General features: G+C 44.1%; 1 protein-coding gene across 1 annotated transcript in view; it reads right to left on the bottom strand.

The window, feature by feature from the left end:
- Positions 1-23,180, bottom strand: part of TSPAN12 (tetraspanin 12) — a 233,255-nt gene extending 210,075 nt beyond the window's left edge. Inside the window, exons 1-2 of the mRNA XM_077472868.1 lie at positions 23,015-23,180; positions 318-458 (exon numbers count right to left, since the gene is read on the bottom strand). Of these exons, the coding sequence (XP_077328994.1) occupies positions 318-383 (66 nt within the window). The 5' untranslated portion in view covers positions 384-458; positions 23,015-23,180. The remainder of the gene's footprint in view (positions 1-317; positions 459-23,014) is intronic.
- Positions 23,181-24,163: the final 983 nt, after the last annotated feature.

The raw sequence follows: 24,163 nt of genomic DNA, 5'->3' as shown, positions 1-24,163 counted from the left end.
GACCGAGTCCATTTAGGAGCACGATGAAAGAAACACACTGCTTCTTTAATACCGGGGCAGTTATTTATCACCTCCTCGCTTTGATAAAAGGAGAGAAAAGCTGGCACTAGAACTGGCACATGCGGCAGCAGTGTATGTTGATCAAAGGAACTAATAGAAGACAAGCCTTAGATCTTTGGAAAATACATAGTAATCCCGGTAAATGAATTCATGCTTAGCTGTGCCCTTTGGTGCTTTCTCTCTGGGCCAGCTGTAACCTGATTCGAGGCATTGCCACCTGCTTGACAGACTGGAACTGCTTGGCCCTCTTGACTCACCCAGAAAAGTAAATTGAGGGCGTAGAGCAGACAGCGTAGGCACTTCACAGAGTCCTCTCTGGCCATTGTGCAATCTTGCAGGAGAAAGCCCCATCCTTTCACCACTTCATCCTCTCCAGGGACTACTGTAGATTTGCAGCACTTCAAAAAGGGAAAGAGGAGGAAAGGGATCAACTTGCAAATAGTTTTAGTAAAAGCAAATCCTAGTAAAGGCTACAACTAGGTCTTATAATACATGAAAGACATGTGCATTTGTTCAGATGGAGATACGCCATACCTATGTCATCATCTCAGTGTCATATTTAATGGCTTTATTGTTCAACTGCCTTGTTGATTATTAAAAAAACATTTATTTAAATGTATTCATTGTATTCAAGTGTTTTATCCAAAACAAAGCTCATCTGAGCGATTCACTACACAATCTTCAAATAAATGTGCCACAAAAGGCATTATGTTCTTGTCAGATTTAAAACAAAGTATTAAAGTGTAACTATGGGCAAAATGAAAAATAACATCTATGATGAAGTATGTCACCAGCAACAACACACATAGTTACATAGTAGGTGAGGTTGAAAAAAGACACAAGTCTGTCAAGTCCAACCTATGTGTGTGATTATATGTCAGTATTACATTGTATATTCTTGTATGTTGTGGTCTTTCAGGTGCTTATCTAATAGTTTCTTGAAACTATCAATGCCCCTCGCTGAGACCACCGCCTGTGGAAGAGAATTCCACATCCTTGCCACTCTTACAGTAAAGAACCCTCTACATAGTTTAAGGTTAAACCTCTTTTCTTCTCATTTTAAACTCCCTTGTGCGAAAAAGTTGTATCCCTATTGTGGGGTCATCAGTATAGTATTTGTAAATTGAAATCATATCCCCATATGTTTTTGTACATGCCCCCTAAAACACATGGGTGGGGGAGGGGTATTTACTAAAACTGGAGAGTAAAAAATCTTGTGCAGCTGTGCATAGAAACCAATCAGCTTCCAGGTTTTATTGTCAAAGCTTAGTTGAACAAGCTGAAGTTAGGAGCTGATTGGCTACCATGCACAGCTGCACCAGATATTGCACTCTCCAGATTTAGTAAATCAATCCCATAGTTTGATAACCCATTGATTCTGCCAGTAGATCTGTTCATTTTCTGGTGCTCTTAACAGTGTGGAAATGTTGTTTGCTCTGCAGTGAAATGGCATAGCAGCGCTCTCACTCTGTGGACAGGGTAGCCTTAGATCAAACAAAAGTTAAACTGGGTGCTGGATACAGATTTTCAATGGATCACTGAAATTACAACACAGATTTTCAATAGATAACTGAAATTAATAAACAGATTTTCAATGGATCACTGAAATTATCACTGACCACACTGGCTCCGGTTCAGCAGCACTCCACAGAACAGGGACACCCCTTTAGAAACAGAGGAGGAACCCAGAGTTGAGAATCCATGTACATACAGTCCAATGAAAACAGTAAGAAAACATCCAAGAGTGGGTGCCTGACATCACCAGGAGAGGCAGCGTGACAAAACGCGCTGGAGGGGGCTTATTGGGTCACTTCCGCTCTCTTAGTATTCAGTCTATGGAATGAAGAGGTGCATATTCATTTACTTTGAAAGTATATTTTTAACTGCTCTTAACTTTTTCATAAAAAAAAAAACTGTTAGAGACTGTCTTGGGTCTCTCCTCTACTCGCTTATATGCCTGCAAGTGGAGAACAACCATCCATAGAGAGATCCTAAATGAGCCCAGAGTGGATAGGCATTCATCCAAAAGTGCGTATGACCTGCTTTTAAGAATAAGAGGCCATATTGTTCTGATGAGTAAGGTGAAAAGGGGAGATGCACGGCATGGAGCATGAATAAGGAATGGAAACACTCTGGACAGCCGCACTCCGGATTGAATAAAAAGTGAATTGTGCGTTTATTTTCTCAAGTAAAAACTTCACATCACACAAGTCACAGCAACAAAGGAGAAAAATAGACCAAAAATCGCTGATGCGTTGCACCACATGGAGCATGTTTAAAAGTTAAAAGACACAACTGAGAACTCTATTTTGTGTGTCACACAAGTTGAATATTTAAAGAAAAATAGACACTAAGCACTTTTTATTGAGCACTACAAGGATTTACTATAAATATAGTTGTGACCCCTTTATATTTATTTCTAGATATATTGTATATATACTGTATTTATCTTTTGCTATTTGCACTTTATATTTGATTGATTTTGAACACAATTTTTTTTTTTTTACAATCAATTATGTACACAGCATCTCACAAAAGTGAGTACACCCCTCACATTTTTGTAAATATTTTATTCTATCTTTTCATGTGACAACACTGAAGAAATGACACTTTGCTACAATGTAAAGTAGTGAGTGTACAGCTTGTATAACAGTGTACATTTCTAAAAATAACTCAACACACAGCCATTAATGTCTAAACTGCTGGCAACAAAAGTGAGTACACCCCTAAGAGAAAGTTTCTAAAATGGGTCCAAAGTGTCAATATTTTGTGTGGCCTCCATTATTTTCCAGCACTGCCTAAACCCTCTTGGACATGGAGTTCACCAGAGCTTCACAGGTTGCCACTTTAGTCCTCTTCCACTCCTCCATGACAATATCACGGAGCTGGTGGATGTTAGAGACCTTGCACTCCTCCACCTCCCATTTGAGGATGCCTCACAGATGCTCAATAGGGTTTAGGTCTGGAGACATGCTTGGCCCAGCCACCCAATCACTTCTACAGGGCGTGTAAGGAGGCCTCTCCCCCTCCCGCTGCCATCCCCAGGCTCTCCAGTGCTATCGGGGAGCACGGGACCGCTGCAACCACTCTGTCCACTTGCTAGAAGAGGATTTCATCACTTTCGAGTTTGGGTTGTTGTTTACAAGCCATTAACAGCTTGTAATGCATCTGATCAAACCAAACTTGGTTTGATCAGGTGCTTTTGAGCGTAGTGGAGAGATCTGGGGTCTAAAAGATATTTAAAAAATGTTTATCTAATAGATAATAAAATGTTTGCTTTTGGGTTTAATACTGCTTTAATTTGCACAGATTTCCCCTCACTTCCTGTTTTGGCTAAAAGACAGGAAGTGATGGTAAATCTCCCCAATGGGCCACAGATGGCAAAAAATCTGACAGGGGTTGTAGCCCTCCCTTTCTGTTGCCTATAGTTCTACTTTAAGCCCTGTTCACAATAGTGTGAGTTCTGCTGCATCTACCATTGTGCTGCAATGCATAACAATGGAAATCATACTGTATTATTCTCTATGGTACAATGTGACTGTTGAAGTGCTTCTTTTGGTGCAGCATAGTGCGACTTCAATGGAAGCACATGAAAAATGCATGTATATGCTGTTTAGGCATGTTCTTGGTGCTTTTTTTGGCAAAATGTTGTGCTTAACAACCAATCTCTTCTGCCTTCAAAAAATGCATGAAGCATAAAAACAATTCAAAAACGGGTGTAAAAAAATGTGCAAAAATGCACTGAAAACACATGATTATGCAGCAGCATTAGTGTGCACCTAGGCTTAAATTCACATAAAAATATGTATGCTTCTTGCATTTAGACAATATTTGTCTATTCAGGAGTTTAGCTTTAACATCGGCCTAATTTGGTATGAGGTAGATAATGTTATTTTGGAATTTGTTGGCTCTGTTAGAAACGAATACAAGCAAGAGGCTACGGCAGGTGGTTCAGCCAATGCACTTAAAGTGAATCAGAAATGCAGCAGAAACTGCTTTTACTGTTATTATTCATGCTGCTATTGCCAACTAATCAGCAATGGAATATCAGCAGTTCGGAAGTTTTTTTTTATTATTATTCAAACACTTAACATTTTTGTAGAGTACAGCATAGAGCCCACCTGATATCAGACCACTTTGCTCTGCGCCAGGATCCTGCAGACAATTATTCAACTCGCGTCTGCACCCAGAGTGACACTTATATAATATTATAACATTAATCCTGGCATCCACCAACTCAGCAGAAAAATAGGATTGTATTTATTTAGTGGTTCATTGCACACAACAGGTGACAGCTAAAAAAAAAAAAAAAAAAAAAAAAAGAAAACAAGATACGGTAATTGTCTAAAACAGAACACATCCACCATATGCTCCTAATGTTAGTCTGGACTAGCAAAAACATTACCTAGTAATAGATGCTTAAAGAATATGAAATAATGAACGTACATGTATAATAGGCTAATTTCCAAAGTAATCAGTATAATGATTGCACACTTAGCAGCCTCTGATTATCACATTGTCTACAATTAGGCTGTACATGTTCTGGCCTTATGAGTTATTATTTTTAAAAAGGAACTTTGCCCCCCGCTTTCTTTTTCTATTTAAACTAATAATGCTGAGTTATCCTCAATAAATATACTTACACACCCGGCGAATCCAGTGTTGATCTGTTGTGATCCGCCGTTCCATGCTGCATACCAGGTGCCCTGCCCCCTCCTCTTCTCCAACGTCAACAGGAGCTGGCTGTCACTGAAGGGTTTTTGCAGCCAACCCCCCCCCCCCCCATGACGTGTTGCTGGGTCTTTCCTCCTTCAGAGCTGTATTCCTCCTTTGGGATATCTTATGTAGAATCCCAGCAGGTTGCAGGAGCGAGCTGACTTAGGCGAGAAAGAAGGTGGGGGTGGGCTGGATCGTTAAATATGTAAACAGTAAATAAAAGCAAAAAACTAAAAATAAATATATTGCTTTTTAAGATATAAACTTCTATTCCTCAGGGGTTAATGTGGATCTTAGCCCCCTCTTTACCTTATCCACTGGGTTTATTTACAATAGAATACTCTCCTGCCCAGCAAATCCAGCACTGTCCTACTGTGATCCGCCAAAAGCTGCTGCACGCCCGGTTCTTCCTCTCTGACATCATCAGAAAGTGATCTGGGTCACCTGAAGATGCTCCACTGCACATGTGCAGGGTGTTCTCCATAGTCTAGGACCTCCTGGAATGAGTGATGTGAGCATCCCAGGTTTTGGGCAGGAATATCATTCTAGCCTAGATGAGAAAGGTGTAAGCATTAGCTGTGCTCTTCAAAAAAAGGTACCCCCTCCTAAAAAATGTTTTAATTTGTTGGAGGAGGAAGATGATGAACTTATACTGTATAGTACAAGTGAATGAGAATCCGTGTTAGGGAAGAAAAAGAAATACAATGGGGCAAAGGGGTATTCTGAAGTGAAGGTCCCCTTTTGTAGCCAACTCCTGATTGCTGGTATGAAAAAAAAAAAAACCCATCCCAATCCTTCGGTCTTCCTGTATTTACCATTCTTGCCTGACTTGTGCCTGCATGATGTGGACATCTCCTATTGGTGGAAGCGACACTTTCAGGAGCCCGCTCCTCTCTCATAGGCTCCAGAAGCAAGAGAACTTATGGAAGTGATAAGAGGACCAGCGTCCAAGAAGATAAAGAGCAGGAAAAATGTCTGGACCCAAGGTCAGAATATTAGCTTGGCTCGTAGAGATAACTGGGACGTTCAATTTTTGTCTTGAGTCAGGCTTTAGGTTCAGGAAATTCAGTTTTAACCGCTTGCCAACCAGCCGCTGTCATTATACTGTGTCAGGTCGGCTCGTTCCCTCGAATTGCAGTAGCTGTACTTCAGCCCTTTAAACAGCTATAGCAGGTGTGCGCCCACTGCACGGTGGGGGGAGCTGATGGGTGTGGCTGCAGGCCGCAATGTCCGCCGGCCACCCGCAATCACTCCACAGAGAGGCAGAATGTGGATCTGTCAATGTAAACAAACAGATCCCTTTTCTGTCAGGGGAGTAGAGAGTGATCGGCTGTTCCTAGTGATTAGGAACAGCGATCTCTCTCTACTCCCAGTCAGTACACTCCCCCCACAGTTAGAAACACCTCCCAAAGAACACATTTAACCCCTTGATCACCACTAGTGTTAACCCCTTCCCTGCCAGTGACATTTACACAGTAATCAGTACATTTTTATAGCACTGATCGCTGTGTTAATGTGAATGGTAATAAAACACATGTCAAAAGTGTCTGATCTGTCCACCACAATGTCGCAGTACTGCTAAAAATTGCTGACCACAGCCATTACTAGTAAAAAATAAAAATAAAAAAAATGCCATAAATCTATTCCCTATTGTAGACGCTATAACTTTTGCGCAAACCAATCACTATACGCTTATTGCGGTTTTTTTTTTTGTTTTTTTTACCAAAAATATGTAGAAGAATATATAATGGCCTAAACTGATGAAGAAACTATTTTTTTTTTTTTTGGGGGGGGGGGGATATTTATTATAGCAAAAAGTAAAAAAATCTTATTTTTTTTCAAAATACTTACCAAGGTCCCATCATGTTCCAACAATGTATCCTAGAGACTCCTGGGCCTCCCTCCTCCTCATTGGCTAAGACATCAGTGGCAGCCATTGGCTCCCACTGCTGTCAATCACAGCCAGAAAGACAATGAAGAGAGAGAGGGGGCAAAGCCAAGATGCGGTCTGTGTGTGAGTGGACACGCAGACCAGCGGCTCGGGAGCAAACTGCGAGCTGCTTGCTCTGGGGGGCACTCGGCAGGAGGGAGGGAACAGGAGCATCGGCAGAGGACCTGAGAAGAGGAGGATCTGGGATGCTCTGTGCAAATCCACTGCATAGAGCAGGTAAGTATAACATGTTGGTATTTTAAAAAAAAGAACAAAATTGCCTTTAAAGCAGGAGTCCGCCGGGAGTGCGCGTTTTTTTTTTTTTAAAAGCCAGCAGCTACAAATACTGCAGCTGCTGACTTTTAAAATAGTGACACTTACCTGTCCAGCGCGCCTGCGATGTCGGCACCCGAAGCCGATCTCTCAATCGTCTCTCGGGTGCTGCCGCCGCCATCTTGGGTATGGGAATCAGGAAGTGGAGCCTTTCGGCTTCATTTCCCCGGTTCCCTACTGCGCATGCGCGAGTCGCGCTGCGCAATGAGGATGGACCCGCTGCCTCTGGGATCTGTGTGTTTCCCAGCAGGCAGTGGGGGACTTTCGGAAAGGGGCGTAATCTACGCCCCTTTCCGCAGAGAGCGATCCAGGAAGTGGGTGCAGATACCTGTACTGTACAGGTACCTGCACCCCCCTCCCCCCTGAAAGGTGCCAATTGTGGCGCCGGAGGGGGGGAGGATTCCAATGAGCGGAAGGTCCACTTTAGTGTGGACCTCCGCTTTAATATCAATATTAAGATCTGTTAGTAAAATCAGCACATAACACACACACATTACACATAGTTAGGCACACATTTGACCCCTTGATTGCCCTAGATCAGTTATGGCAAATATTGGCACCCCAGATGTTTTGGAACTACATTTCCCATGATACTCAACTACACTGCAGAGTGCATGAGCATCATGAGAAATGTAGTTCCAAAACATCCGGGGTGCCAAGGTTCACCATCACTGCCCTAGATGTTAACCCCTTTCCAGCCAGTGTCATCAGTACAATGACGGTGTATAGTATTATCACTGATAACTGTATAAGTGTCACTGGTGATGTCAGTGTCAGTTTCCCCCAGTGTCGGTTAGTGTCAGATTTCCTGCTGCACTATCGCAGTCCAATTATAAGTCACTAATCGCTGCCATTACTAGTATATTAAAAAAGAAAGAAAAAATTCCAATATATATACACCATAGTTTGCAGACGCTATCACATTCACGCAAACGTAACTACTTGCCGACCGCCGCACGACGATATACGTCGACAGAATGGCACGGGCAGGCATATGGGCGTATATATAAGTCCCTGCCTTCCCGCGGGTGGGGGGCCCGATCGCCCCCCCCCCCCCCCCCCCCGTGCCTGCGGCGGTCGGTATTCGTTCGGGAGCGATCCGGGATGAGGGGGCGGCTATTCATTCATGGCCACCCCCTCGCGATCGCTCCCGACTAATGGAAATCCTTCGTGACATCACTTCCTCTCCTGTAATGTAAACACAGGCAGAGGAAGTGATGTAATCTCTCCTCGTGTCGGTATTTTTCGTTCCGGCACCGAGGAGAGAGGATCGGTGAGTTGCACCAACACGACACTTCACAGTAGAACATGCCAGGCACACTCACACCCCCCCTTTACCCCCCGATCACCCCCCCAATTACCCCTGCCCCCCCAGTCACAGTGACACCAATGCATTTTTTTTTTTTGCATTGGTGTCATTTGTGACTGTAATAACTGTTAGGGCAGTTAGGGTTAGCCCCCTTTAGTTCTAATGTACCCCCCTAACCCCCCCCAATAAAGGTTTAACCCCGTGATCACCCCCCGTCGCCAGTGTCACTAAGGCTGGGTTCACATTGCAGCGGTTTATGAGAACGGATGTGATTCGCACCGCACTGCAGTGCAAATCACATCCGATCTCTGCGATTCGAGTTCAGCCATTCGCCGCACCCGTCGCAAATTCGCACGGGACCCTTTTTTTGGTCCGCAGCAGAATCGGATCGCATGGGTGTTAACACCATGCGATCCGAGTTTGCAGATCGCACTGCGATATGCGAACTGATCTGGGGGTGTCATTAACATTTCACTGACACTCCCAGCAGTTCGCATAGGGCAGTGTGAACTGCCGCCGGGAGGCATGCGATGCGGGAACCCGCCGCGGATTCGTGGCGTTCCCGCATCGCTCCAGTGTGAACCCAGCCTAATAAGCGATCGTTTTTCTGATCGCTGTATTAGTGTCACAGGTGACGCTAGTTAGGCAGGTAGGTATTTAGGTTCGCCGCAGCTTTTTATAGCGCCAGGGACCCCCATATACTACCGCATAAAGCCCCCTGATTGCCCCCTAGTTAACCCTTTCACCAGTGATCACCATATAACTGTTACAGGTGACGCTGGTTGGTTAGTTATTTTTTTATAGTTTCAGGGCACCTGCCATTTATTACCTAGTCTCACTAGTGTACCCGTAAATTTAGGGGTGTCTACTTTCCAAAATGGGGTCATTTGGGGGGGGTTTGTGCCATCTTGGCATTTTATGGCCTTCAAAACTGTAACGCCCTTAGAAAGCCTGAAGGCGGTGCTTGGATTTCGGGGCCCCGTACGCGGCTAGGCTCCCAAAAAGTCCCACATATGTGGTATCCCCATACTCAGGAGAAGCAGCAGAATTTATTTTGGGGTGTCATTTCACATATGCCTATAGCATGTGTGAGCAATATATCATTTAGTGACAACTTTGTGAAAAAAAAAAAAAAAAAGTTTGTAATTTTCCCGCAACTTGTGGCAAAATATAAAATATTCCATGGACTCAACATGCCTCTCAGCCAATAGCTTGGGGTGTCTACTTTCTAAAATGGGGTCATTTGTGGGGGTTTTGTGCCATCTTGGCATTTTATGGCCTTCAAAACTGTAATAGGTAGTGAGAAGTGAAATCAAAAATTTACGCCCTTAGAAAGCCTGAAGGCGGTGCTTGGTTTTCGGGGCCCTGTACGCGGCTAGGCTCCCAAAAAGTACCACATATGTGGTATCCCCGTACTCAGGAGAAGCAGCAGAATTTATTTTGGGGTGTCATTTCACATATGCCCATAGCATGTGTGAGCAATATATCATTTAATGACAACTTTGTGTAAAAAAAAAAAAAATATTTTTTTTTGTCATTATTCAATCGCTTGAGGCAAAAAAATAAAATATTCAATGGGCTCAATAACTTATCAATTTCCTTAGGGGGTCTACTTTCCAAAATGGGGTCATTTGGGGGGGTTTTGTATTGCCCTGCCATTTTAGCACCTCAAGAAATGAGATAGGCAGTCGTAAACTAAAAGCTGCGTAAATTCCAGAAAACGTACCTTAGTTTGTAGATGTGACAACTTTTGCGCAAACCAATAAATATACAGTTATTGACTTTTTTTTTACCAAAGACATGTGGCTGAATACATTTTGGCCTAAATGTATGACTAAAATTGAGTTTATTGGATTTTTCTAATAACAAAAAGTAGAAAATATCATTTTTTTTCAAAATTTGCGGTCTTTTTACGTTTATATCGCAAAAAATAAAAATCGCAGAGTCAGTCAAATACCTTTAAAAGAAAGCTCTATTTGTGGGAAGAAAAGGACGCAAATTACGTTTGGGGACAACATTGCATGACGGCGCAATTACCAGTTAAAGCAGCGCAGTGCCAAAGTGTAAAAAGACCTCTGGTCATTTACCAGCAAAATGGTCCGGTCTGAAAGTGGTTAAAATACTTATTGAGATTTTTTTTGATAAAATTTATGAAGAAATTCATTTTTTTATTGGATATGTATTATAGCAAAAAGGAAAAAAATATAAAAATATATTATTTTCAAAATTGTAGGTATTTTTTCATCTAAAATAAAATAATTAAAAACCCAGTGGTAATCAAATACCACCAAAAGAAAGCTATATTTGTGTGAACAAAATGATATCAATTTCCTTTGGGAACAGCGCTGACACAACCTGGAAATTACCAGTTAAAGTAGTGCAGTGCTAAATAGCAAAAAAATGCCTGGTCATGGAGAGAATAAAATCTTCTGTTGCTGAAGTGGTTAAGAACAGAGTATTTATAAACAAGTACTAAGCATTTAAAAATAAACATCCATGAAAACCTTGTTATTGACAAACACTGTGGTTTACAGTGCACATACTATACCATACTATACTATATATTGTGGTTTACAGTGCAAATACTATACTATACATTGTGGTTTACAGTGCACATACTATACTATATATTGTGGTTTACAGTGCAAATACTATACTATACATTGTGGTTTACAGTGCACATACTATACTATATATTGTGGTTTACAGCGTGCATACTATACTATATATTGTGGTTTACAGTGCACATACTATACTATATATTGTGGTTTACAGCGTGCATACTATACTATATATTGTGGTTTACAGTGCACATACTATACATTGTGGCTTACAGTGCACATACTATACTATACATTGTGGCTTAAAGTACACATAATATACATTGTGGTTTACAGTGCACCTACTATACTATACATTGTGGTTTACAGTGCACCTACTATACTATACATTGTAGCTTACAGTACACCTACTATACTATACATTGTGGCTTACAGTGCACCTACTATACTATACATTGTGGCTTACAGTGCACCTACTATACTATACATTGTGACTTACAGTGCACATAAAGAAACACATGAAATAGTACACAAGGCAAACATAGGCTGGTAATACACTAGTAGACTTTCAAATGAACATTCGGATGAAACTTCTCAGTACACTCGAAGACCTGACGAATGTCATTCGAAAGTACTTTGAAAATGTTGTTTCTCTTTAACATTTGATTTTGGAAAAAAAACCTCATACACTGTTTTGAAACCGGGTGATGTCACATTGTGACCCCGCCCCTTATGATGTCACGGTCCCAGCATCCTCCGGGACTGTGACATCATAAGGGGTGGGGTCACCATGTGGCAACACCCGGTGTCCCCTTATCCCTATATAAGTCGCCGCACAATGCGTCCCTCTCATCGCGACCAGAGAGAGCGTTGTGTCAACAACGGAAGGAAGAAGAAGAGAAGAAGGAAAAGAAGGTGGCGTTGATAGCAACAGAAGACCGGGCCAATGCTAGTAAAAGCGCTGGAAGAAGAAAGCGGAGGCCTGGCAAGAAGAACCGAAGAGTGGGACAAGACCCCCGAAGTGGGAAGAAGACCCCCGAAGTCGGAAGAAGACCCCTGGACAGCGGCGACGATGAAGAAGAAAGCCGGGCTCCTCCGCTAGTAAAAGAGCTAGCAAAAGAGCCTGGTGAGAAGACCCCTGAAGACAGAAGAAGACCCCCGGAGCTGTCTAATAAAGTACTTTAAAAACCTGTGTTGTGTTTTTTTTTATGTACACTTTTTCCCCAGGTCATTGGGTAGGGGTACTTATTCACATAGGGTGGGGGGGCCGGAATCTGGGGGCCCCCTTACTAAAGGGGGCTCCTGGATTCCGATAAGCTCCCCGCCCGCAGACCCCGACAACCAATGGCCAGGGTTGTCAGGAAGAGGCCCTTGTCCTCATCAACATGGGGACAAGGTGCTTTGGGGTGGGGGGTTGCAGGGCCCCCCTTCCCCAAAGCACCCCCCATGTTGAGGGCATGAGATCTGTTATGGCTCAGGATGGGGGGGGGGGGCGCTTGCTCGTCCCCACCCCCTTTCCTGACCGGCCGGGCTGCGTGCTCGGATAAGGGTCTGATATGGACCTTTAGGGGACCCCCACGCTGTTTTTTCAGCGTAGGGGTTCCCCTTTAAATCCATACCAGGATACGGGGCTAGCGACGTGTCAATCTCGCCGATGGAGGTGGCGACATTGACTTCCTTCGCTAGTTCCATCTACCTGGAGTCAATTTCAAAATGAATGGACTTTTCTCCGTGTGTGGGCAAGTCCATTAATTTCATAAGTCCAGCGGGTTGTCCACCGGGCCTAGTCTGCCGGGAAAAGTCCAGTCGTGTGTGGGCAGGTCCGCTCGTTTGGAAAGTCCGGGGGACCTCCGTTCGCGTCCGGACCGCTGGATAGTCTGATCGTGTGTACGCGGCATTAGAAATTTGCTCATTCAAAGAAAGATTTTTCATTCTGCTCCTTCACAACAATAAATAAATGATTGGATCCTAATATTAATTTGGAAATTGAACAAACAATCTTAAAACATTTGGAACAACATTCTACTAGTGTATGGCCAGCTTTATTCCTCGCTACAACAATCCCTAGCCGGCAGCACGTCTGGAGTGCTCACTTATAAAATGAGTGTAGAGGAAAGAGGAAACCGTGTAGATAACACAACTCCAGATAAACACCACTATCATGGCAAGTCAATAGGCTTGTCAGAATCCTGCAATATTTATGATCTTGAAATAACTACTCTGCAATCCAGCTTGGTTAATTTAGTTATACATAAAGTACAGGTAACAGAAAATACACAATTCCTTTCACGGAAACTATTGATTACACTGTTGATACATTAATACAGTAGATCTAGACCCAAACATTAAAATCTTCTAGGCTTGGTTCACACTGGTGCGCACTGGGTTCTCAGGGTTCCTGCATTACACCTGAATCGCACAGTGGTTCACACTGAGATCTGTGAACCACTGGGGGTGTCAATGTAAAGTTAACGACACCCCCAGATCGGTTCGCAGATCACAGTGGGAACTGTGAAATGGTGCAGGAATCAGATCGCATGCATCTACAGATAGAAGTTCAAGATCTCTAAAAGAACTAAAAGATACTTTTCTCTATCTCTCAGCGCTGAGGAATGTTGATAAACATTTGTTGGCTTTTTTTGCGACTTGGCCCCATGCCCGTGTCGCCCCCCTGTACGCCTGGATAAGGGGGTCGCAGTATGTAGAGGAACTGATCCCTCCATGTAGCTGCTGAATGACCACTTCTATTCTTCTCCCTCCTGAAGACATTCAGTGGCTGTTGGAGGGAAATGGAGGGCATTAGGTACTCCAAATGCCACTCCTGCCACCTCCCTATCCATGTTCTGCTGCCCCAGACCGCTGTGTGCTTCCCTGCCCCCCTACTCTTGGGGAATATGTCAGAATAGGGAGCATTTATTCGTAGGTGGGGCTAAGGACATATTCATCAGTCACTTTCCCTGCAGCCACAGCTTTACAGAATGAATGAACAGGAATAGATCTGTACAGCGCTTCCTGTTCATTCACAAAGTGAGGCATAGTAAACAGTTTACTATGCCTCACTTTGTGAATGAACAGGAAGCGCTGTACAGAGCTATTCCTGTTCATTCATTCTGTAAAGCTGTGGCTGCAGGGAAAGTGACTGATGAATATGTCCTTAGTCCCTTTCTCTGTCTCAAAAGTGAGACATCAGGGGTTTGTTTAGACCCCTGATATTTAACCAAAGCTCCCAATGTAAAAAATGATGATTTTTTAAAAAAAAAATCATAATAAATCATAAAATAGAATGGTAAAAAAAAAAAATACAGACACCAGAACTACTAGGGTCGCAAAGGTCACACTTGCAACTGGGCTCTGCCATTCAGCTGCTGTTAGGGGACACCAAGATGACAAAAAGGTGGCCCACTGCAGGACCATAATAAAGGGTTAAAACATATATACGAAACGTAAATTATTTTAAGTGATCGCAAGCCTATCTAGTTAAGTTGATATAGGTGGTGGATATCATGGGAATAATGGAAAATAAAAAATAAATAATACTATCCACGTGCAAATAATTCTTCAAAAATAACCATAAAGTAATCCTTAATTAAGTGCATCCAATGTCATCCAATAAGTAAAGTGCAATCCAGTATATAAAGTGCAATTCAATCCAGTATATAAAGTGCAGTTCAATATATAAAGTGCAAATCCAATGATCAAGTGAAAAATGCAAAAAAGTTCAGTGCAGTTATTCAGTATAGAAAATCCAAAGTGCATATATTCTTTTGCGACAAATTCCCAGCGATAAGATGTTAGCTAGTTAGTTTACCATAATAAAGGGTTACATGATGGGAGTAAAGGCCCCGGTCAGGGGCCACTTTATAGTTTCTTGCACCGGGGCCCTGAAGGTTCTAGTTACGCCACTGACACATAAAACAGGCAAAGTGCAACATTGTTACTATCAGGAAGCCAGATCGGACCAAGAGGTGAATATGGAGTGAGTACATTTAGCTCGGAAGTAGCTGAAAAAACCTAGAGGAAATTAGCATCACTGACCTCTCAAACCTCAAAGTCCACCACATTCAACAATCCACACTTTTAAATTGTGCTTGCTCACATTTAAGCCCCTGTACACACGGTCGGAGAATCCGTCGGAATGTGTCCTATCGGACCGTGTTGTCGGATAATCCGACTGTGTGTGGTATGCATCGGACTGATTCCGTCTGACCCAATTTTCCAACTTGTTGGAAATATTTCCCGACCAACTGGACCGGTCGGACATACTCCGATCATGTGTAGAGAATTTTGATCGGACCAAGTGCCACGCATGCTCAGATCAAATTCCTACATCAAAGCTATTGGCTACTAGCCTGAATGTAGTCCCATCATAACGAAATTACGTCATCACGTTCTGACTAATCAGATTTTCGACAACTTAGTCCGACCGTGTGTATGCAACAGTTTCGGACAAGATCCAACGGACAAAATCCGACGGATTTGGTTGTCGAAATCTCCGACCGTGTGTACAGGGGCTAAGAGCTCAGGTTGCTGTAGCTCAATGCCTGAAGCTCAAAAAGGTACGAGATACTTTTAAAACAGAATGGGGTGTTTCTGGTCCCATAGACTTCAATGGGAGGGAACGAAACATGCTGAAAATGAGTGTTTTTCAAGCCTAAAAAACCATCCCCTCCTCCTAGTAACTAGCTTTCCAAAAACGTGCAAAAATGATCCAAAATCACCTGTAAACACTCATACCCAGGTGTAAATACAGCCTGAGATGCAAAAAATGAACACTGATTGACAATAACACATGACAATGAGAGTCCATTCACACAGGGGCAACTTTGGATCCAACTTGAAGTCGCTCCAAGTTGCCCCTAGTCGCGCGACATGATAAAATCAATGTAAGTGAATGAGAGCCGTCTTAATGCACACTACTGAAGTCGCTCTGACTTCAGAAAAGGTTCATGTACTACTTCAATCCGGCTTCTAGGCGACTGGTACCCATTGATTTCAATGGAAGCTGCCTCCAAGTTGGTTCCCCTGTCTTAACTGAAGCAACTTTCCAGGAAGTAAAAATAGTTTTCTAGGCAAACCCCTCCCTCCCACAGAGCTGATTATTATGTGATTGGCCACTGGCAAAGTCCCCTGTCCTGGAGGCAACTTCAAGTTGCGTTGTAAGTTGCCCCAAGTCGCGCTGTGATTCATACTCAAGTCGTGTCCAAGTTGCCTCCCAAAGTCTCGCTGGAAGTCGTGTTGCCCCTGTGTAAATGGACTCTATTGCCGCGTACACATGAACGGAATTCCGGCCAGAAAAAGACCGATGAGAGCTTTTCATCGGAAAATGCAACCGTGTGTATGCTGCATCGGAATTTAACTGTCCGAATTTCCAGCAGCCAAAAATTGATAGAAAGTTTTTCCGTCAGGAAAATTGAGAGCATGCTATCGGAAATTCCGATCGTGTGTATGCAATTCCGACACTCCAAAAATCACGCATGCTCAGATACAACTACGAGACGGAAGCTATTGGCTACTGGCTATTGAACTTCCTTTTTCTAGTCCCGTTGTACGTGTTGTACATCAGCGCATTCTAAATGATCGGAATTTGGTGTGACCGTGTGTAGGCAAGACAGCTTGAGCCGAATTCCATCGAGAAAACCATCAGAGCATTTTCTGACGAGAATTCCGATCGTGTGTACGCGGCATAAAGATTGACAGTTGTATTATGACACATACAGGTCTATTTATAAAGCAGAGAATGTGACATTCACAAACATTGAGTGCTAGACAACCCACCCAGCTCCATGTGATTAAATGGCATTGAATGTTTAGAAACACATTCTCTTCTTTATAAATACATAGTAATTTAGTAAACTACATGTCACCCACCTGGGGTCCAGAGCTACTGTATTCATGTAATAAATAGCAGTTCACAATTCTTATGCCGCGTACACACGACAGGACTTAAGTCCGGCAGACTTTCGACAGAGTTCTGACGGACTTTCCGAATGAGCGGACTTGGCCACACACAATCACACCAAACTCCGACGGATTCGAATGTGATGACGTACGACTGGACTCGAATAAGGAAGTTCATAGCCAGTAGCCAATAGCTGCCCTAGCGTCAGTTTTAGTCCGTCGGAATAGCACACACACGAGCGAATTTTTCGGTAGGAACTGGGTCCGGCGGAGTTCTGGCAGAAAAATTTTAAGCATGTTCCATTTCTAAAGTCTGTCAGACTTTTGCGAATCAAAAGTCCGTTGCAGCCCACACACGATCGAATAGTCTGCCGGAATCATTCCGTCAGACTTTGGATGTTGAAAAGTCCGCTCGTGTGTACGGGGCTTTAGATGTTTTCTTTTTTAGGGCTCCTTTGCACTCGCGGTGGGGATATTAAACACTAGGGTTTTACTGTCCCCCATCTGCTCCTCCTTTAGCTGCTGCCATGCTCTACAACCACAGCAGCTAATATCCCTCCTGTCTTCTTCTGTGGGCACTATCACCTGGCGAATATAACCCATTCAAGCCATGGGGCTATGCTGCAACTGCCCCGCAAGCATGCACAAGGCACAGGGCTGCAGTGTTCTATATCGAGCATTTCAGAGGTTTAAACAGGCGGTGACGAGGCGATATAAAACTTCTTTGCTGCCCGTCATATGCTCTCTGGGAAGCAATCTCAATGCGGATCGCTCTTCAAAGAGCAAAGCGAGTGCAAACAAGGCCTTAGGCTATTTTCCTTTGTTTTCACTTGGTGATCTGGCCAGTAACTGACAGGGGTCCTTACAATGATCAGCTTTTAGTTAACTATGTAAACCCTTTAAGAAGAAAAAACTGTTGCATAGTTGCAACAGTCACGATTTTTCTGGGAAATTCACGGACTTCAGCCTCATGTCCCAGGCTGAGGCAACCCTGAGCAGAATCCCGATAAATTGGTTTTGTACTGGCCCGGAGTCTCTGATGCCGCCTAGAAAAAAGTTGCACCGCTCCGCCGTCACCCAGCGCCAACAACATAGTAATCTGGGTGGGCTAGGAGTCGGGAGTAGGTGATCATGGGACAGGGATGTAACAGCCAGCAGGGGGGGCTTCACTGCATTCTAGCCAATGGGTGCCCCATCTATTATTGGCCGTCTAGATGGAGCTGCTGATTGAGGTGAGGAACAACAGAACAGTAGTGGGTTATGAGTGAATAGTATTTCAATTCATGTAGAACAAAGTGCATGAAACCTGTATGTAGTAGGCAGGAGCGGAGTGTCTCTCTCCCTCTCTCCTTCCATCCCTCTTTTGCTCCCTTTCTTTCCCTATACATTACCATGTTCACCACTTTTTGTGTCATCTAAGACTCTATTTAACCCACATGACGACCGGTGCACGCCGATAGACGTCAGCAGAATGGCACGGACACGCAAAAGGGGGTATAGGTACATCCCTTTAAATATGCCACGTGCCATCGCGTGCGCCGCCCGGGACTTCCGTGAGTCCGATCATGGGTCCCGCGGACTCGATCGCTGCGAGGATACCCACGATCGTCTCATGGAGAGGAAGAACGGGGAGATGCTAATGTAAACAAGCATCTCCCCTTTCTGCCTAGTGACAGTGTCACTGATCTCTGCTCCCTGTGATCAGGAGCAGAGATCAGTGACGTGTCACACATAGCCACGCCCCCCCCCCACAGTTAGAATCACTCCCCAGGGCTCACTTAAACCCTACACTGCCTAGTGGTTAACCTCTTCACTGCCAGTATCATTTACGCAGGAATCAGTGCATTTGTATAGCACTGATTGCTGTATAAATGACAATGGCCCCAAAACTGTGTCAAAAATGTCTGATGTGTCCGCCATAATGTTGCAGTCATGATAAAAATTGCTGATCGCTGCCATTACTAGTAAAAAAAAATGATTAATAAAAATGCCATAAAACTATCCCTTATTTTGTAAATGCTATAACTTTTGCAAAAACCAATCAATAATCGCTTATTGCAATTTTTTTTTGACAAATATATGTAGAAGAATACGTATCGGCTTAAACTGAGGAAAAAAATGTTTTTTTATATATTTTTGGGGGATATTTATTATAGCAAAATGTAAAAAATAATGTGTTTTTTTTCAAAATTGTTGCTCTTTTTTTGTTTATAGCGCAAAAAATAAAAACCACAGGGGTGATCAAATACCACCAAAAGAAAGCTCTATTTGTGGGAAAAAAAGGACGTCAATTTTGTTTGGGAGCCACGTCGCTCCACGACTGGACAATTTGTTACATTTCTTCAGTTACTTTCTGGTTTCCAGACGTAGACAAATGATGTCATAAACCCCAAGAGTCTTCAGGAGAGGAGGAGGGGTTTTCTCTGTTAGTCACACCTGCTTGCCTGAGCTAAGGGCAGATGGATTCCAGGAAGTAAATGCCACATGAATCATCTGCCCTTACTCAAGATGGCCACAGCCAGAATGCTAGTGTATGTTTTTCAAAGTGATTTCTCAGCAAAAATAAATCGTAGACATGGCTGGATGGAGAAGTTTGCTGTGAATATTAAGAATCCGTTAAATAGTGTTTTTGGTTTGTGGTGTTCAGATGCAATAAAGATCCGCTGAAGTGTTAGCTGGAGTTCAGCTTCTATTTGTTTTTCAAGCAAATGCAAAGCTGGCCATACACTAGCAGATCTTTGAACAAGCATACAAAAATTCTTATTAGTGAATTCAATCACATGACCAATGTCATTTGAAAGTACTTCAAAAAACTTTTTCTTTGAACATTCAGTTTTGGATAGAATGGACTCTCTGAACGACAACCACATTCATAGTTAGTAAAAGAAAAAAGGGGATCTCAAAAACCCCTCCTACCTGTGCACCATGGAATGTAAACAAAATGATATACAGTGCAATAACAAAATATTAATAAAGATCAGTGTATCAACAAAGTAGCAGGTAGTAAGGCTCAAAGCTATGACCCCTGATGACGTCAGACTTTGCTGACAAAACGCGCTGGGTCCCGTGATACCTTCTGCATCACTTCCGCCACTTGGTGGAACGCAGGTGGCGTCACTGCCATTTTAAAAAACTCAATTTTATCTTCTGGTTATGTAAGTGCAACCTTTATATTTTTAACAAATTTTCTAAATGGTACTGCACTATGAGGAGCTTCTGTTCTTGTCTTTTTGATGTCATGTCCATTTGATGATTGTGCCTAACTCTGAGCTGCCGTTTCTTTGGACATCCATTTGTCTTGCTGTTTTTGACTACCTGTGATGGGTGTCAATTTTGTCTGGTGAGTAGGACTTTTGCCTAGAAGTTGGTGGAAGGAGATGCACTGGAAACATTAGCCATATATGTTTTCTACAGCGTCACGATTGATGTATAGAAGAATTACCAGCACTTTATGTGGGTCTAACTAATCGGTGGTGGATCATTAAACTTTTGTATTTTATATTATATTCACTTGATAGTCATTATAAATATATGATTATATATTTCTTTTTTAATGCCTTAGCGCAGTATGAAATTACACTTGTTTTTAATAAATGGACACTTACCTGTCCCAGGGCCCAGCGATGTCAGCAGCCGAAGCCGATCAATCCCTCAGCTCTCGGCAGCTGCCGCCGCCATTCTCAGTGAGGGAATCAGGAAGTGAAGCATTGCAGCTTCACTTCCCGGTTCCCTACTGCGCAGCTGCGAGTCACGCTGCCCATTCTAACTGGTCCCCGCTGTCTCCTGGGACCCGTGTGTGACCCAGCAGACAGCACAGGAGGACGGGAAGAAGCGCAGACTCCCGTGGATAATCGAAGCAAAATCGCCCCACATTTGAGGTGCCATTAAAAAATAATGGCATCACAAACGTGTTCCGCATTTTACCGCGATTCGGGAATGGAAGTGGAGTGAATGGAGCCTTAGTGAATTGACCTCCATCTTTTTACAGAAGTGGGTGTTATATTGGGTTGGTGTGCACTAAAATGTATTTAATATTTTTTCCTGTAAATTTGATAAACGACTGTTCAAATATTGCGTGACATAAGAAATTGCAGCAGCCACCATTTTATTCTCCAGGGCCTCTGCTGCCAGAAAATAGATCATGTTTGGGGGTTCCAAGTCATTTTCTAGCAAAAAAAGCTGGTTTTACATGTACTGTATGTGAAAATGTTCTGAATCGCCCCCAGACAGCAAGTAGTTAAAGCTGAAATTAGATGTAGTTTTGTCTAGATAAGGAACAATGTGCCCAATGGCAGGGCAGCCTGATGATACAATGTGACAGAAATCATAAGAGTACCAAAGTACCACACTGCAGTTCTACATGTTCCCACACATCACACACAGTGCACAGTGAATGCCCTCCCAGTGATGTGCTCTCAGTGCTATACTTTCAGTGATGTGCTCTCAGTTCTATGCTGTCAGTGATGTGCTCTTAGTGCTATGCTGTCAGCGAGGTGATCTCAGTGCTACGTGTTCAGTGATGTGCTTTCAGTGCTATGCTGTCAGTGATGTGATCTCAGTGCTGTGCTGTCAGTGCTGTGTTGTTGGTGTTCTCTCAGTGCTGTCAGAAATGTGATCTCAGTGCTGTGCTGTCAGTGATGTGATCTCAGTGCTGTGCTCTTAGTGCTGTGTTGTCAGCATTGTGCTCTCAGTGCTGTGCTGTCAGTGATGTGATCTCAGTGCTTTGCTGTCAGTGATGTGTTGTCAGTGCTGTGCTCTCAGTGCTGTGCTCTCAGTGATGTGATCTCAGTGCTGTGTTGTCAGTGATGTGATCTCAGTGCTGTGCTGTCAGTGATGTGATCTCAGTGCTGTCAGTGACATGATGTCAGTGCTGTGCTGTCAGTGCTGTAATCTCAGTGATGTGTTGTCCGTGTACTCTCAGTGCTTTGATCTCAGGGCTGTGCTGTCAGTGATGTGCTGTCAGTGCTGTGATGTCAGTAATGTGCTGTCAGTGCTGTGATCTCAATGCTGTGCTGTCAGTGCTGTGTTTTCAGTGCTGTGATCTCAGTGCTGTGCTGTTGGTGTAGTGTCAGTGCTGTGCTGTCAGTGCTGTGTTGTTGATGTAGTCTCAGTGCTGTCAGTGCTGTGTTGTCGGTGTAGTCTCAGTGCTGTCAGTGCTGTGCTGTCGGTGTAGTCTCAGTGCTGTCAGTGCTGTGCTGTCGGTGCTGTGTTGTCGGTGTACTCTCAGTGCTGTCAGTGCCGTGCTGTCGGTGTACTCTCAGTGCTGTGCTGTCTGTGTAGTCTCAGTGCTGTCAGTGCTGTGCTGTCGGTGTAGTCTCAGTGCTGTGTTGTCGGTGTACTCTCAGTGCTGTCAGTGCCGTGCTGTCGGTGTAGTCTCAGCGCTGTCAGTGCTGTGCTGTTGGTGTAGTCTCAGCACTGTCAGTGCTGTGCTGCCGGTGTAGTCTCAGCACTGTCAGTGCTGTGCTGCCGGTGTAGTCTCAGTGCTGTCAGTGCTGTGTTGTCGGTGTAGTCTCAGCACTGTCAGTGCTGTGCTGCCGGTGTAGTCTCAGTGCTGTCAGTGCTGTGCTGTCGGTGCTGTGTTGTTGGTGTAGTCTCTGTGATGTCAGTGCTGTGCTGTCGGTGTAGTCTCAGCGCTGTCAGTGCTGTGCTGTCGGTGTAGTCTCAGCGCTGTCAGTGCTGTGCTGTCGGTGCTGTGTTGTCGGTGTAGTCTCTGTGATGTCAGTGCTGTGCTGTCGGTGTAGTCTCAGCGCTGTCAGTGCTGTGCTGTCGGTGCTGTGTTGTCCGTGTAGTCTCAGCGCTGTCAGTGCTGTGCTGTCAGTGCTGTGCTGTCAGTGCTGTGCTGTCAGTGCTGTGTTGTCGGTGTAGTCTCTGTGATGTCAGTGCTGTGCTGTCGGTGTAGTCTCAGCGCTGTCAGTGCTGTGCTGTCGGTGCTGTGTTGTCGGTGTAGTCTCAGCGCTGTCAGTGCTGTGCTGTCAGTGCTGTGCTGTCAGTGCTGTGTTGTCAGTGCTGTGTTGTCTGTGTAGTCTCAGTCCTGGGAATGTGCTCCTTCCTCCAGTCCGGGGCTGTGACCTGCAGCCATTAGTGTCCATGCAGCTGTGTGTGTCACCGAACACTCATTCATTACACAGCACACAACACACTCCGCATTCCTCCCTCCGCTATGACAGCTCCACACAACTCCACAAACTTGCCGACAAGTGCACTTACTTGAGGTCGCAGTGACGTGTGGCCCCGGGGAGGAGGATGAGGGGCCACATTGGTGACATGAGGAGTGGAGGGCCCCGCACTGCTCTTCCTGGACTCGCGGAGCCTCTTGTGTTTTCTACAGATCTCAGCTGCCCAGACAGTCCGAGCTGGGAAAGGACCGCCGGGCGCATGCGCACTACGCCTGCCTCTTATTGTTGGTTCCTCCAGGATATTTGATAACCAGGAGCGCTCTGCTAGGAATAACTCACCCTACAATCCCGCCCGGCTTCTCCCAGGACTTCTCCACACACCACTGTGTACAATGACATGCCTGACAATGCTGGGACTGGGCCTGGAGGTCTATATTGGTTGTGGAAAGTCAAACATGTATTTATATCTTATAGACCAGAGGAATTCCCGATATAGGAGGCGAAGCACCCCATTCTACATGTAAAGACTAAACCAATAGGGTTATATAACATGAATGAAGGAGACCTGACTGTAGAGGGGACTTAGGCTCCATTCACACTTGTGGGACTTGTTATGCGACTTTGGACATGCCAAGTTCCAGCCCATTCATTTCAATGGCTCCCATTCAGATCTGCGCAACTAAAATTCACTGCAATTTTAAAAAGGTGCCTAAAATACTTTGATGCGACTTAGGTGCGGAGAGTGTGAAGTCGGATCAAGTGTACATGGAGATTTATTACAAAGCACATACACCTTTCCACATACCGGATATATTCCAGCATTTCTATTCTCCCTCATTCGGCTAAATGGACCCCAGTGCTGACAGACAGGGGCAGGGTGGGGTGAATAATGACCCTCAGGAACACAACATCCTCCCGATCAACCTATCATGTCCCATAGACAAACCAGAAAGTCAGAGGAAATCCCTCAATGAGTATCACCAGAACTAGTGTCCCCACTGAAAATTCCCCCCTTGTTTCCTGTTCCAGTGACAACCCCAAATGAGCCATCTTCCAATGTCACTTTTTATGATAGCAGTAGGACAAAAAGAGAGAATGAAGAACCCTAACAGGGGCACAGAAGGCAATAAAACCCTGACAGGGGTTCTAATCCCTCTTCACTCTATTCAAAACTAAAAAAAAAAAAAAAAGCTGTACTTTAATCTCTTCCTGATATACACACAGTATCTCACAAAAGTGA

The sequence above is a fragment of the Lithobates pipiens genome, unplaced genomic scaffold (genome assembly GCF_037356315.1).
Source record: "Lithobates pipiens isolate NorthernLeopardFrog02 unplaced genomic scaffold, aLitPip1_a1.2 Scaffold_8, whole genome shotgun sequence".
Classification (NCBI taxonomy): Eukaryota; Metazoa; Chordata; class Amphibia; order Anura; family Ranidae; genus Lithobates; species Lithobates pipiens.
The sequence above is the reverse complement of the archived record's forward strand: the minus strand, read 5'-3'. Positions and strand labels throughout refer to the sequence as shown.